We start from the raw sequence: 13,660 nt of genomic DNA, 5'->3' as shown, positions 1-13,660 counted from the left end.
TAAAAATGACGTCATTTTTATTGCTCCGATAAATAAATGAAACCCGATCCGATAAAGTACTCTTGCTGGTAAATCAATCAATCAGTCTGGTTTATCGGAGATTCATCTGCTTTCCGATTGCAAGTGGCTGCAGCTTTAAACTGCAGTGACTCTCGGACTTTGTCGCGTTTAATACGTCATCATCTGTGTCGTCATCATCGCCTTCGCAGGTCTGGAAGTTTTTCACGGTGACAGAGGAGCACAATGCTACTGCTATTTGCAACATGTTTAGCAAGGATTCTGAGAGGAGGTAAAAAGCCGTTAAGTTTTAACAATCTTATATCTAAATATAAAAATGTGCAATTGTAGCAAAAAAGTCAGTATCATGTGAAAAAAGTCAGAGATAAAAGATAAAAATTTGCAATTGTGAGAAAAAAAGTCAGAAATGCAAGATAAAACCTTGCATTCGCGAGAAAAAAGTAAGAATTGCAAGTTTATGTCTCACAATTCAGAGAAAAATGGCGAGAAAAATCAGAATGGCAAAATATAAACTCGCCATTGCGAGAAAAAGTCAGAATTGCGAGATGTAAAATCAGTTGTGAGAAAAATGATCAGAATTGTGATTATTTCTTTATTTATTTATCACTATTGCAAGTTTATATTTTGCAAATCCGACTTTATTTCTCAGAATTGCGAGTTAATATTTCACAATTCTGAGATAGTCAAATTTGTGAGATGTAAACCTGCAATTGTAAGGAAAAAAGTCAAAATTTTGAGATAAAAAGGTCACAATTAAATTGTAATTATTTATTTATTATTATTTTTTTATTCGGCGGCGGAAACAGGCTTCCATGGCTTTGTATTTTAATATATTTTAAAGTGTTAATTCCTGCGATATCAGCAGCCATTACTCCAATCTTCAGTGTTACACGATCACTTAGAAATCATTCTGATATGCTGATTTGGTGCTTTTAAAACATTTATTTTTAAATTAATATTTTTTTCTCATGAAAAATTACTAATACATTATTTAAAATTTCTCATTTTGTGTAATACAGTAAATTTTGTTAAACAATTAGTGGCTGTTTGATTCACTTTACATTTTAAACCACCGTATGGCCCAAGCCTAAAATCTGTTATTCTGTGTTCAGATGTTAAGGAAAGCCGTGAGGGTGAGGCTGAGCCAGCTGAGGGCATTCCAAACTCACTGGAAGAGGAGGGAGGGCTGGGCAGCGACAACGAAAATGTTCACGCCAACGGCATCCCTGGCACACCCATCTCTGCGAGTTTCACTCCGTCCCTACCCGACGACAGACTGTCTGTCTCCTCCAATGACACTCAGGTACCAGTTTCCTCTGCCATGAATGGGGAAAAAAGTAAAACCAGGCTTTTTGTTTAATCATGTGTAATTGTTTTTGACAGGACTGTTTACCCAGAACTGACTTAAGTTGATTTAACAGCTGAATTCTTCAAAATTACATACATTTTAGGGTTTGATTGTGATGCCACAAACTATGATACCCTCATTTCTCTCAAGTGTTTTGCTAAAATAAGAAACTACAGCTTGTCAGTAGAACAATCTGAGATTTATGATTAGTTTTCTAATTGAATGGGTTTGTACTGTATTAACATACAGTATTCATTTTATTTGTATAGGTCTTAAAGATCTAATAAAGGTTTAAATTGGATTTAAAAACGGTACAGAAATCCTGTTATTAAACGCAGAGATAGTCATGTATTTTTGTCACAAGTGTCCAAATATTTGGCACCATTGTATATGCAATTGTGAGAATTTTTTTTTAGCACAAATCTCACTATATTACTTACAATTTTAAGTTTAAAATATGCTATTCTGACTTTATAACTTACAATTGTGAGTTTATACAGTATCATGCAATTCTGAGATTAAAATAAGTAAAATCAGAATTGTGAGTTTTTGGGTGCTTTTACATTTGTAGATCGATTTATTTGTTTATTCTGCTGTGCAAAAATTGTATTCATTTTGCTCTGTTTGGGTCTTAAAAGTCTTAAATATGATTTTACAAAGTGTGCAGCAACCCTGTATTCACATATGCCCAAACGAACCGCGCTAAGGGGGTAAACGCGGCAGGTTCCGAAACAAAGTGGCAAGTGTGAAAGCACCCTGCATCTTGCAATTCTTACTTTATTTCTTGCAATTGCGAGTTTATATCCCGCTATTCTGAGGAGAAAAAAATAGTCAGAATTGCGAATTTATGCCTCATGGTGCGTTCACACTGGACGCGACTTGCGCGGAAAAAACACGCGCTATTCGCGCGTAGTTGAATGCTTGAACATTTGAGTTTACTCGCGCCATTCGCGCTGTGAAATTTGCGTCATTCGCGCGTGACATTTTCTGCACAACAGACGCAAATTCGCGTCATGGAAGGGGCTTCTGCCACTCGTCAGCGGGAAAGTAGTTGTAAAATAGGTGAATGAGCTCAATTTGCCAGCTTTAGCTTGCTTTGTAGTCTCAATATGTATGTATATGTAGGTCAAATTGAGTAAAGAGCGTTTTTTTAAAACTTACCAGATTGTCCAACCTATTCACTCACTTTCTTCCTAGCAAGATCCTTTTTATTCCTGTTTCTACAAAAGTCCAAAGATGTATCATACAGCTCCGAGTAACCACAGACAGCAACGGTGATTTTGTCCTCCACTGTTGTTTCGGATTTCTGCCTCCGTCACTACTAGACCAAGCTCCTGATTGGTTAACGCGGCGCGGATTTTCGCCAAAGTTCAGATTTTTGAACTCGCGTGTTTCGCGCCGCAGGATGGCTATTCGCGTCTTGGCATTGACTTAACATGTAAATCACTTGCGCTTGCCGCTTCATTCACGTCCGGTGTGAACGCACCTTCACAGTTTAGAGAAAAATAGTCATAATTGAAAGAAAAATCAGAATTGCAAAATATAAACTCGTCATTGCGAGAAAAAAGTTAGAATTGCAAGATAAAACCTTGTATTTGCAAGAAAAAGTCAGAATTGCAAGTTTGTCTCACAGTTCAGAGAAAAATAGTCAAAATTGCAAGAAAAATCAGAATTGCAAAATATAAACTCGCCATTGCGAGAAAAAAAGTCAGAATTGCAAAATATATAACTTAATAATGTAATTATAATATAACTTGTTTATACAGTATCATGCAGTTCTGAGATTGTAAGATGTAAACTCACTGTTGCGAGAAAAAAAAATCACAATTGTGAGTTTTATCTCGCAATTCTTTCTTTTTTTTTCTCGCAATTGCCAGTTTATATCTCTCTGTTCTGAGGGGAAAAAAAAGGTCAGAATTGCGAATTTCTATCTTGCAATTCTGATTTAATTTCTCAAAGTCGTGAGTTTATATCTCACAGTTCTGGGAAAAATAGTCAAAATTCTTATAAACACCATTGCGAGAAAAAAAGTTACAATTGTGAGATAAAAATGTGCAATTGTGAAAAAAAAGGTCAGAATTGCAAGATACAAACTTGCATTTGTGAGAAAAAAAGTCCAAATTACGAGTTTATATCTCACAATTCTGAGAAAAATAGTCAAAATTGCAAGAAAAAAATGAGAATTCCAAGATAAAAACTTGCGAGATTGGACCATAACGCCAATTTTATGGCCTGTTGCTTTTTTTCTGGTTGATGTATGTTATGTGCTATAACTGACGATTAATTTTCCTGGCAGTTAAATTTGATTGCCATAAGATTCGAACATGCGTTTTTTTCCCACAGGAATCAGTAGCTACCACTGGTCCTGTACCAGGTGCAAAGTTTTCCCACATTCTCCAGAAGGATGCGTTCTTGGTTTTCCGTTCACTCTGCAAGCTCTCCATGAAGCCCCTTTCAGACGGTCCCCCTGATCCTAAGTAAGCATGTCTTTCTAAATAAAACCTCTGACTGTATACAAAAGGAATCGTTTATTTGTTGTACCAAATGTCGTGCCAAAAATGACATCCCCAGTCAGGACCCAACTGAGTTTGATATGGTTCCCTTCCTAATCGGAGATTTGTGGTTGTAGATATTTTTGAAACGAGAGAGATCAATCCGCATTGCACAGAGTTGAGTTGTCTTGGTTTTTATCAGCTGCTGTCCCATAACAGGTGAATAGGGCTGTCAGAGGGCAAGAGAGATGTTCCTCCCTGTCATTTGCAGAGAAAGAGAGCCATTCATTCTGGTGTGTCTTCAGGGGCAGTGAGGCAGGAAGCTCGTTTCAGTGCTATTTATCACTCTTTGTCAAATGGACTGAGACCTGTTGACCCTCCTCTTGATTTACACGAGGACTTTATTTATCAGTGCTGCATATTAAAGCAAGCACTGAAGTCAAGGACACGGATGATGCCTTGGATCATGCAGTTTGTTGCGGAGAGGTTACTTTTTTTGCGTATTGTTTTAGTTTAGGTAGCTGTTTCTGTAGAGTATCTTTGGATTCTGTTGCTGCATAGTTTTGAGAATTATTATATGTGACCCTGGAGCACATTACCAGTCATAAGGGTCAGTGTTTTGAACATTGTCTGGAAGCTGAATAAATAAGCTTTCCTTTGATGTATTTGTTAGGATAGTACAATATTTGGCTGATATACAGCTATTTAAAAGTCTGGAATCTGAGGGTGCAAAAATTATCTTTACTTAATGTCCTGTTGATTTTTGGAATAAAAGAAAAATGTATTATTTTGACCCATACATACAATGTATTGTTGGCTATTACTACAAATATACCTCACGCTACTTAAGACTGGTTTTGTGGTCCAGGGTCACATATTAATAATAATAATTGAATACTTAATGAACTTAATGAAAATTAGATATTTTACTAAAACTTTATTGTTGTATCAGCGGAAAAACATAGTCCAGTGGTATTTTTAATATTATATGTATGATATTATTAAATGTATTGATTTTTTTTTTTTTTTAGCCTTTTATTTTGAGATTTTTAGTTTTTGTTTTAATTGTAAGTTTTAGTTTAGTTTTGTGTGATTTTGTAATTATTATTTCTTTTGTCTTTTTTAGTATTTCTATAAAACTTATAGGGGTCAACCGATATTTGTTTTTCAAGGCAGATGCTGATACCGATTATTATAGACCAAGTAGATCGATAACCGATATTTTAAACTGATATACACTGCCACTCAAAAGTTTGGGATCAGTAAGATTTGTAATGTTTTTTAAAGACGTTTTTATGCTCAAGGCTGCATTTATTTGATCAAAAATACAGAATATTGTAAAATATTGTTTCAATTTAAAATAATTGTTTTCTATGTGAATATATTTAAAAATGTAATTTATTCCTGTGTTATGAAGCTAAATTCTGCATCATTACTCCAGGATTCAGTGTCACATGATCCTTCAGAAATCATTCTAATATGCTGATTTATTATCAATGTTGAAAACATTTTTGTGAAACCTGTGATACTTTTTTTTCAGGATTCTTTAATCAATAAAAGGTTAAAAAGAACATTTATTTAAAATAGAAACTTTTCTACTGTTCAAAAGTTTGAGGTCAGTAAATTTGTATTTTTTCTTTTTTTTTTTTTTAAGAAGTTGATACTTTTATTCACCAAGGATGTGTTAAATTAATAAAAAGTGATAGAATAGATTTACATTGTTAGAAAAGAATTCTATTTTGAATAAATGCTGTTCTTTTTACCTTGTTATATATGAAAAAAATATGGCAGCACAACACAAGTTTCCAACACTGATAATTCTAATAATAAATCAGCATATTAGAAAGATTTCTGAAAGATCATGTGAAACTTAAGACTGGAGTAACAGCTAATGAAAATTCAGCGTTGCATCACTGAATAAATTATATTTTAAAATATATTAAAATAAAAACCATTATTTTATATTGTATTAACATTTTGCAATATTACTGTTTTTTTCTGTCTTTTTGATCAAATAAATGCAGCCTTGATGAGCATAAGAGGCTTCTTAAAAAAACATTACAAGTCCTACTGATCCCAAGCTTTTGAACGGCAGTGTATATGTCTGGTGTCAAAATTAAGAATAACAAGGGCTCTGACAAAACTTTCTTTAATTGCTTTTCAATAATTTTATCGGTTTTGAATAACCATAATAATACATAATATCAGCGCCAGTAATCAGTCAACCCCTAAAAGCTTTAATTAATTTTTGTTTAACTTAAACTTTTCATATTTATAATACTGCTGTCAAACAATTAATCGCGATTAATTGCATCCAATAGTTTTATTTACATATATTTAAATATATGTGTGTATACTGTGTATATTTATTATGTGTATATATAAATACACACACATACAGTATATGTTTTAAAAATATGTATGTATTATATAAACAACAACTTTTATTTTGGATGCGATTAATCACGATTACTCATTTAACAGCACTTCTTATAATAACATTTCTAATTTCTAAATTTTCTACGTTTTTGATATTTACTGAGCTTAATTACCGAAAACTATTTTGATGGTTTTAGTTAACAGTGGCAACACTGCTGTTGTCGCTGTGACTCTGAAAGCTTTCCTCTTGACTTTTGAATGACAATTAAACTTTTTGGAATATTGTACAGCTTATTTTTGCATTCCAATAAGCACATTATCAGAGGTCCTGCCACCAGCAGAAACTATTCCTTTTAAATTCCCAGTATTCTTTGATTTTCTTAATATATATCAATCTAGGGCCTTGTCAGTGAGAAATATTAAAAAGATAGTTCAGCCAAAAATGAAAATTCTGTCATTAATTACTCACCCTCATGTCGTTCCAAACCCATAAGACCTTTGTTCATCTTCGAAACACATACTAAAATAGTTTTAATGAAATCTAAGAGCATAGACAAAGCAACTAGCACGTTCAAGGCCCAGAAAGGTAGTGAGGACATCGTTAAAATAGTCCATGTGACATCAGCGGTTCAACCGTAATTTTATGAAGCTACAAGAATACTGCGCAATGAAAACAAAAATAACCAATTTTAATCATGTCCTTACTACTTTTCTGGGTCTTGAATGTGTCAGTTGCTGTCTATGAGGGTCCGAAAGCTCTCGGATTTCATCAAACAATATCTTTATTTGTGTTCTAAAGATGAATGGTCTTACGGGTTTGAAACGACACGAGGGTGAATAATTAATGACAGAATTTTCATTTTTGAGTGGACCATCCCTAAGTATTTAAACACTCAAGTCGTTTCCATGCAGTTTTCGTCCTGGTAAGACAAAAGTTACCTGATTGACTTATTTTGGTCTCGGCCTTATGTGTAGTGAATATTTGTTTCATTCACCTAAGATTCCTCAACTTCCTGCAGATCCCATGAGCTGCGGTCCAAGGTCCTCTCGCTGCAGCTCCTCCTGTCCATCCTGCAGAACGCTGGGCCCATCTTCAAAACCAACGAGATGTTCATCAACGCCATCAAGCAGTACCTGTGCGTAGCGCTGTCTAAAAACGGCGTGTCCTCCGTCCCCGAGGTGTTCGAGCTGTCGCTGTCCATCTTCCTCACCCTCCTGTCCAACTTCAAGACGCATCTCAAGATGCAAATCGAGGTGCTTGAACTCAGTTCCCCCACGAATCGTAATGTGTTTGCGCATCTTGCCCTGATGGCGTCAGTCTGTGAAGCGTCTAGCTGACAGTGTGGATTTATTTAAGCTGTGGTTTAGGATGAAAGCTTGCAATTCTGTCTCAGTCTTTCTGTGTGCGTGCTTCATTCCAAAGAGTGTGTTAGGATTTATTGTGCACAGTCGTATATAGTAATATTTCTTGAATCGATCAATCAAGTTATACGTCTTGACAACACCATATTTTTTTGAAACATTATTATTGTTCTGTTACTGACTTGGTTATGAATTTACGAGGTGAAAAACAACTGTATTTATCTTTTTCTCTCCTCAGGTGTTTTTCAAAGAGATTTTTCTTTATATTCTGGAAACGTCCACAAGCTCATATGACCACAAGTGGATGGTCATTCAAACCCTCACTAGAATATGTGCTGGTATGAAAGCTTTCTCCCTTTCAAAGATATATATGAGAGTGTTTCTACAAGTAATCATATGATATTTCTACTCTCACAGATGCCCAGAGTGTGGTAGATATCTATGTTAATTATGATTGTGACCTGAATGCTGCTAATATTTTCGAGAGGCTTGTGAATGACCTCTCAAAGATTGCACAAGGACGAGGAGGCCATGAACTGGGCACAACCCCACTTCAGGTAAACGCACTGTCCTTAAACAGATAGGTTTACTCAGAAATTGTCACTACTTACTAACCCTCATGCTCTTATTTTATTCATGAGCACACCAAAAACATTTGAAGTGCTCTCTCCCTTATAAAATCCTATTGTGTGCAGTGGCACTCAAACAAGGACACTTTAAACTGATCAAATGTGGCAGTGAAGACATTAATAATGTTAAAAGAGATTTCTGTGTCTAATAAAATATATAAAATAGAAAACAGTTATAAATATCTTATTAGCTAAGTTTCCATCCAATGTTGTAATTTAACTTGTGCACAAAACTGGAATATTGCATAAAATAACAGCACAAAATCGTCACTTTCTGATGAACTGCCACTAAATATCACTGAGTAGTGTAGGAGAAGCCACTGAATATAATAATTTTCACTGAATATAATAATTACGGGGCAGCCGTGGCCTTATGGTTAGAGAGTCGGACTTGTAACCCAACGGTTGCAGGTTCGAGTCTCAGGTCCGGCAGGGATTGTAGGTCGGGGGAGTGAGCGAGAGGTGAGACCCTTGAGCAAGGCACCGAACTAGGCACTTTATTTAGAAAAAAACTATTTAAGAGAGAAAAAAAAGAAGAATTAGGTCAAGTCAACACTTTATGAATAATTTACTGCTATTGTGTGTAAAATGTAATCATGTAATCCAAAGAAGTAACTGTAGTCTGGTTATGAGTACTTAAAATGTAATTAGAAGTAATCTTAATTTTGTAATCTGGAGTAAACCAGATTACTTGCAATCAGTTACAACCTAGCACTGTCTATACCGTGTATATATTTGCAAATGTAAGTTTTTAGAAATGAAAATATTCAAAAGTTTGTGACCTGGAATATATGGTACAGGAATCTCGTATGAACTACTTTCATGATGCTGTTGTTCTTTTTGAAGCTTAAAACTTCTTCAGTAAGCAGTGCTGGAAAAAGTTACTTTAAAAAGTAATGCATTACAATTTTGTGTTACTCCATAAAAAAGTAACTAATTGAGTTACTTAGTTACTTTTTATGGAAAGTAATGCATTGCGGTACTTTTTGTTATTCCCTTTTGTCATCTGAAAAGGGCTTGCTTATTTATTTTTAATAACAACAAAAAAAGTAATATTTTTGGCAACTGTAAAGGCCCAAAAGTTATATAAAAAATCCTCAGGCTGAAGGAAGTGTCAGTGAATGAATTGGAAACCAAAGTAACTTGCGTTACTTATTTGAAAAAGTAAGATTTTTTTTGTAAATTTAAAAGTAATGCATTACTAGTTAATTGAAAAAAAGTAATCTGATTACGTAACTTGTGTTACTTGTAACACTGTCAAAAAGTGTCTTTTTTCTTATAAAAGAAAAAAATCATGTTGATTTAAAACTTGTAAAGTATAAGAACTATTCTTTTAAAGCAGTATTAGTGATCCCAGCTCATGTTTCCCTCAGGAGCTGACTCTAAGGAAGAAAGGACTGGAGTGTCTGGTGTCCATTCTCAAGTGTATGGTGGAGTGGAGCAAAGACCAATATGTCAACCCCAATTCCCAGACAAGTCTCGGTAAGTCAAACGTTCTACCTCTGCGGCACAAAACATCAATACTAGTACCTCAACCAGTATAATACCTTCAAAACCTTATTTAGCCCCTCTATATCCTGATATGCTTTGGATCCAAGCAGTTGCATTACATATTCCAGGTAACAGCAGTGGCTTTTCTAAATGAGTCTCCACTGAGTGCATTTACACTGCTTTCCAGAGGCTTCTGGCTTGTGCAGAACCAAATGGATAAACAGTTGCTTTTGAGGACAGCGCACTAGGAGTCCTGTGCCTCAAAGACAGGCAGGAAATGCTGTTCGCCGTGATGGCTACGCAGGCCTTTCATCTTAATCAAACAACCCTGAGGCTGTTATTCATCAGCCTGACATCAGGGAGGCAGTCTGTTCCTGAACACAGCAAAAACCAAGCTTCTTGTATGAGAAGATGCGCCAGGCTAGAGACCCTGCCTCTTTGGAGCGGAGGGGATTTAGGTGTAATCAAACTTGGCTATTTTGGGGAGGAGAAGAAGAGGCTCTGATGGCCCAAAGGGAAATTTTACAGTTGCCTCAAGCTCACCTCAGAGTTTCAGTTATCAGACAATCATAAACCAGATTCTTGCTTGTTTTTAAATGTCAAGTCAAACCCATGGAAGCATAAACAGTTGAGGTCAAAAGTTTGCAGAATCGGCAAAATGTTAACTATTTTATCAAAATAAGAGGGATCATACAAATGCTATTTTTTATTTAGTACTGACCTGAATAAGATATTTCACATAAAATATGAGAAAATAATAGTTGAATTTATAAAAATGACCCCGTTTACATAAACCTGGTTCTTAATACTGTGTTTTTTGTTTAGTGATAGTTGTTCATGAGTCTATTGTTTGTCCTGAACAGTTTTCAGCTGTTCTTCAGTAAAAATCCTCCAGGGCTCACAAATTCTTTGGTTTTTCAGCATTGTTGTGTATTTGAACCCTTTCCAGCAATGACTGTATGATTTTGAGATCCATTTTTTCACAATGAGGACAGCTGAGAGACTCATCATGCAACTATTACACTCACTGGTTCAAACACTCACTGATGTTTCAGAAGAAAACACAATGCATTAAAAGCTGGGGGGTGAAAACTTTTGGAATTGAAGATCAGGGTAAATTTAGCTTATTTTCTTTTCTGGGAAACTTGTAAGTATTATCTGTGGCTTATGAAGGGAAGTACTTAATGAAACAATACGATATTTAGTCAAAATAAAAAAAATGTACACGTCTTAATTCTGTTCAGGCTCATAATGCATACATTTTCTTTCTGCAGCATCAGTGAGTGTTTGAACCTTCTGTAATAGTTGAGTCCCTCAGTTGTCCTCAGTGTGAAAAGATGGATCTCAAAGCCATACAAAAATGCTGAAAACCACAGAATTTGTGGGACCTGAAAGATTTATCTGAAAAACAGCGGGCAGTTTAACTGTTCAGGACAAACAAGGGACTCATGAACAAATTATCATTTAAAAAAAAAAAAAAAAAAAAAAAAATGGATCGTTCGGGTAACAGCACAGTATTAAGAATCAAGTGTATGTATACTTTTGAATAGTATAAATTCAATCATTATTTTCTCTTGTGGACTATATGTAAATGTCTTTTATGTAAAATATCTTATTCAGGTCACTACTAAATTATAAATAACATGCATTTTGTAAGATTCCTCTCATTTTAGTAAAATAATTAACATTTTTGCAGATTCTGCAAGGTGTATGTAAACTTTTGACTTCAGCTGTAGCTAACAAACACACTAACACTCAAAGTGCTTTAGCGACCACCTGAAATATAACTATGTTTACAATGGCTCGAGAAATGGCTGTACCCTTTCATCTGGAATGAATAGCTACTCCTACATATACATGCTTTACATCATAATCAGCCAATCAGATTGTAGCGTACTCCTGGGTAACTCTTCAAATGCATTATGTTTGTTTTGGATCACTAATCAAGGCTTTCAGGTTCTTGAATTCTCATCAAGCTAGCCAATCAATCTTTGTTCTTTTCTCTTAACGGACGCACATCAAAAGGGAGAGCAGGTAACGGCAGTTTGTAGTGACATTAGAATTGATTGCATTAGCTTGTGCTAGTAAACTAGATAGTGGTTTCTTAATAGTTCTTTGTATTGTGGCCATAGCTTTTGTATATCTAACAGATTAATTAAAACAAACAGGTAAGTATTTCCAAGCTGCGACTGGCTCCTCTGATCTTTCAGAGAGAGGAAACTATGAGAAAGAAGGAAGTGACCTGACAGCTCGTGTTACAGAGATGGCTACCCGCTAAATCTTTTACAATGTTTCCAGTGTGTAATAAGATCTCGCAACATGCAACCATGGCTTCCACGTGTCCAAACCGCCTGCTTGCACCAACTTCAGATCTGTTACACTGTGTATTCAGGTCACGCTGCTCTTTCTTCAGTCCCCGTCGTGCTGTTTTTGTGATACGAGTCAGCCAAAGCTGAAGACTTTATTAGAAAACTGTTGTGTTGGGAAACTCATATAGAGAAAAGACTCGATATACCAACAGCCAGCCAGGAGCCCAATGAATCATGCCGAATCATCACTTCCTAGCCTGTAGGGGCTCATGGTGTTTTACAGACTGCTTCTGCTTTCTCTGAAATTGCATTTGAATTTTATTCCCTTCTCTCTCAATCAGGCCAAGAAAAGCCTTTAGAACAGGAGACCAATGAGTCGAAGCATCCGGAAACGATTAACCGTTATGGCAGCATAAACTCTTTGGACTCCACCGCCTCATCGGGCATCGGGAGCTACAGCACGCAGATGTCCGGGACGGACAACCCTGAGCAGTTTGAGGTCCTTAAACAACAGAAGGAGATCATAGAGCAAGGCATTGACCTGTAAGTCATTAGGTTTGACAAAATCACTACCAGTAGACATTTGTATGGAATTATGGTTAGTTTACATATTACAGGGGTGTTCAGTCTTGGTTCTGGATGGACACTGTCCTGCAAAGTTTAGCTCCACCTCCAGGCATACTAGAAAGGCAGGTGTGTTAGGGCATGTTAGAGCCAATTTCTGCAGCAAGTTGACTTTCCAGGAACAGGTTTGGACACTCCCGACCTATCTTAAATGCGAAGTGTGTAGGTCCTGCACCACTTTAAGGAACAATTAAGGAGTGTAAAAATAGTTGCTTGCAAACAGGTTTCACAAAAACACTCCCCTGCCATTGGTTTGACAAAATGAAAGTCCCATCCCAAAATGATCCAATCTGTTGAGCCAGTAGCTGGACTGTTGTGTTCAAACAACCCAATTTTTTCCACAGTTCTGCAGCTTCTGCAACTTTTACATATAGATGAATGCATCTTAGATTTAAAAACAAGACTGCCCACATTTACATGGCAGTAGCCGCCTTTCCATTATCCTTCAAATTGCAAATTGAAAATGCTCCCAATGGAAACTCCCATATATTGCAAAAAAAAAATGTTTTCGCTCATATGAGGTGTTTTTTCAGAAAAAGGAAAACACCTTTGAAAAAGGAATGCATAGCAAAACTACAATGGAAACCATTTTTCCGCATTTACAGTTCAACTGACCTGGGCAATTCCACGCAAATGTCAACCTTACCATGAAAAAATAAAGTTTATACAAAAAGAACAAAACCCGGTTTAAGTTGTGCATTTAGGTCTGTATTTAGCTGCATCAACGTGCTTTAATAGAAATTTGAAGGGAATTGCTATTTTTTTCTACCACATATGATGGGTGCACCTATTATAAAATTACAATTTCATTTGACTGTATTTCATGGTTTCAAATGAGAGATTAAAGACTGCATTTTTTTTATGTCAACAGTAAGTATTTTGTAGAAATATGGAGGCCTGTATGAAAAGTAAATAAACTCACTTTGTCTAAACAGCAATGATTTTTGGATTTATAAGGGCTAGATTTATGACGTCAGGACGCTTCAGCGTTGTGTCACGTCCGTAACG

General features: G+C 35.8%; 1 protein-coding gene across 3 annotated transcripts in view; it reads left to right on the top strand.

Annotated features, from left to right (window-relative positions):
• Positions 1 to 13,660, top strand: part of arfgef1 (ADP-ribosylation factor guanine nucleotide-exchange factor 1 (brefeldin A-inhibited)) — a 110,956-nt gene that overhangs the window by 54,781 nt on the left and 42,515 nt on the right. For all 3 annotated transcript variants that reach the window (XM_073830425.1, XM_073830424.1, XM_073830423.1), the window contains 7 exons: positions 1,131 to 1,321; positions 3,710 to 3,843; positions 7,257 to 7,491; positions 7,838 to 7,937; positions 8,017 to 8,156; positions 9,602 to 9,710; positions 12,370 to 12,571. In XM_073830425.1, coding sequence (XP_073686526.1) covers positions 1,131 to 1,321; positions 3,710 to 3,843; positions 7,257 to 7,491; positions 7,838 to 7,937; positions 8,017 to 8,156; positions 9,602 to 9,710; positions 12,370 to 12,571 — 1,111 coding nt within the window. The remainder of the gene's footprint in view (positions 1 to 1,130; positions 1,322 to 3,709; positions 3,844 to 7,256; positions 7,492 to 7,837; positions 7,938 to 8,016; positions 8,157 to 9,601; positions 9,711 to 12,369; positions 12,572 to 13,660) is intronic.

This window comes from Garra rufa, chromosome 24 (assembly GCF_049309525.1).
Source record: "Garra rufa chromosome 24, GarRuf1.0, whole genome shotgun sequence".
In the NCBI taxonomy this organism is placed as follows: domain Eukaryota; kingdom Metazoa; phylum Chordata; class Actinopteri; order Cypriniformes; family Cyprinidae; genus Garra; species Garra rufa.
This window is presented reverse-complemented; position numbering and strand designations above follow the sequence as displayed.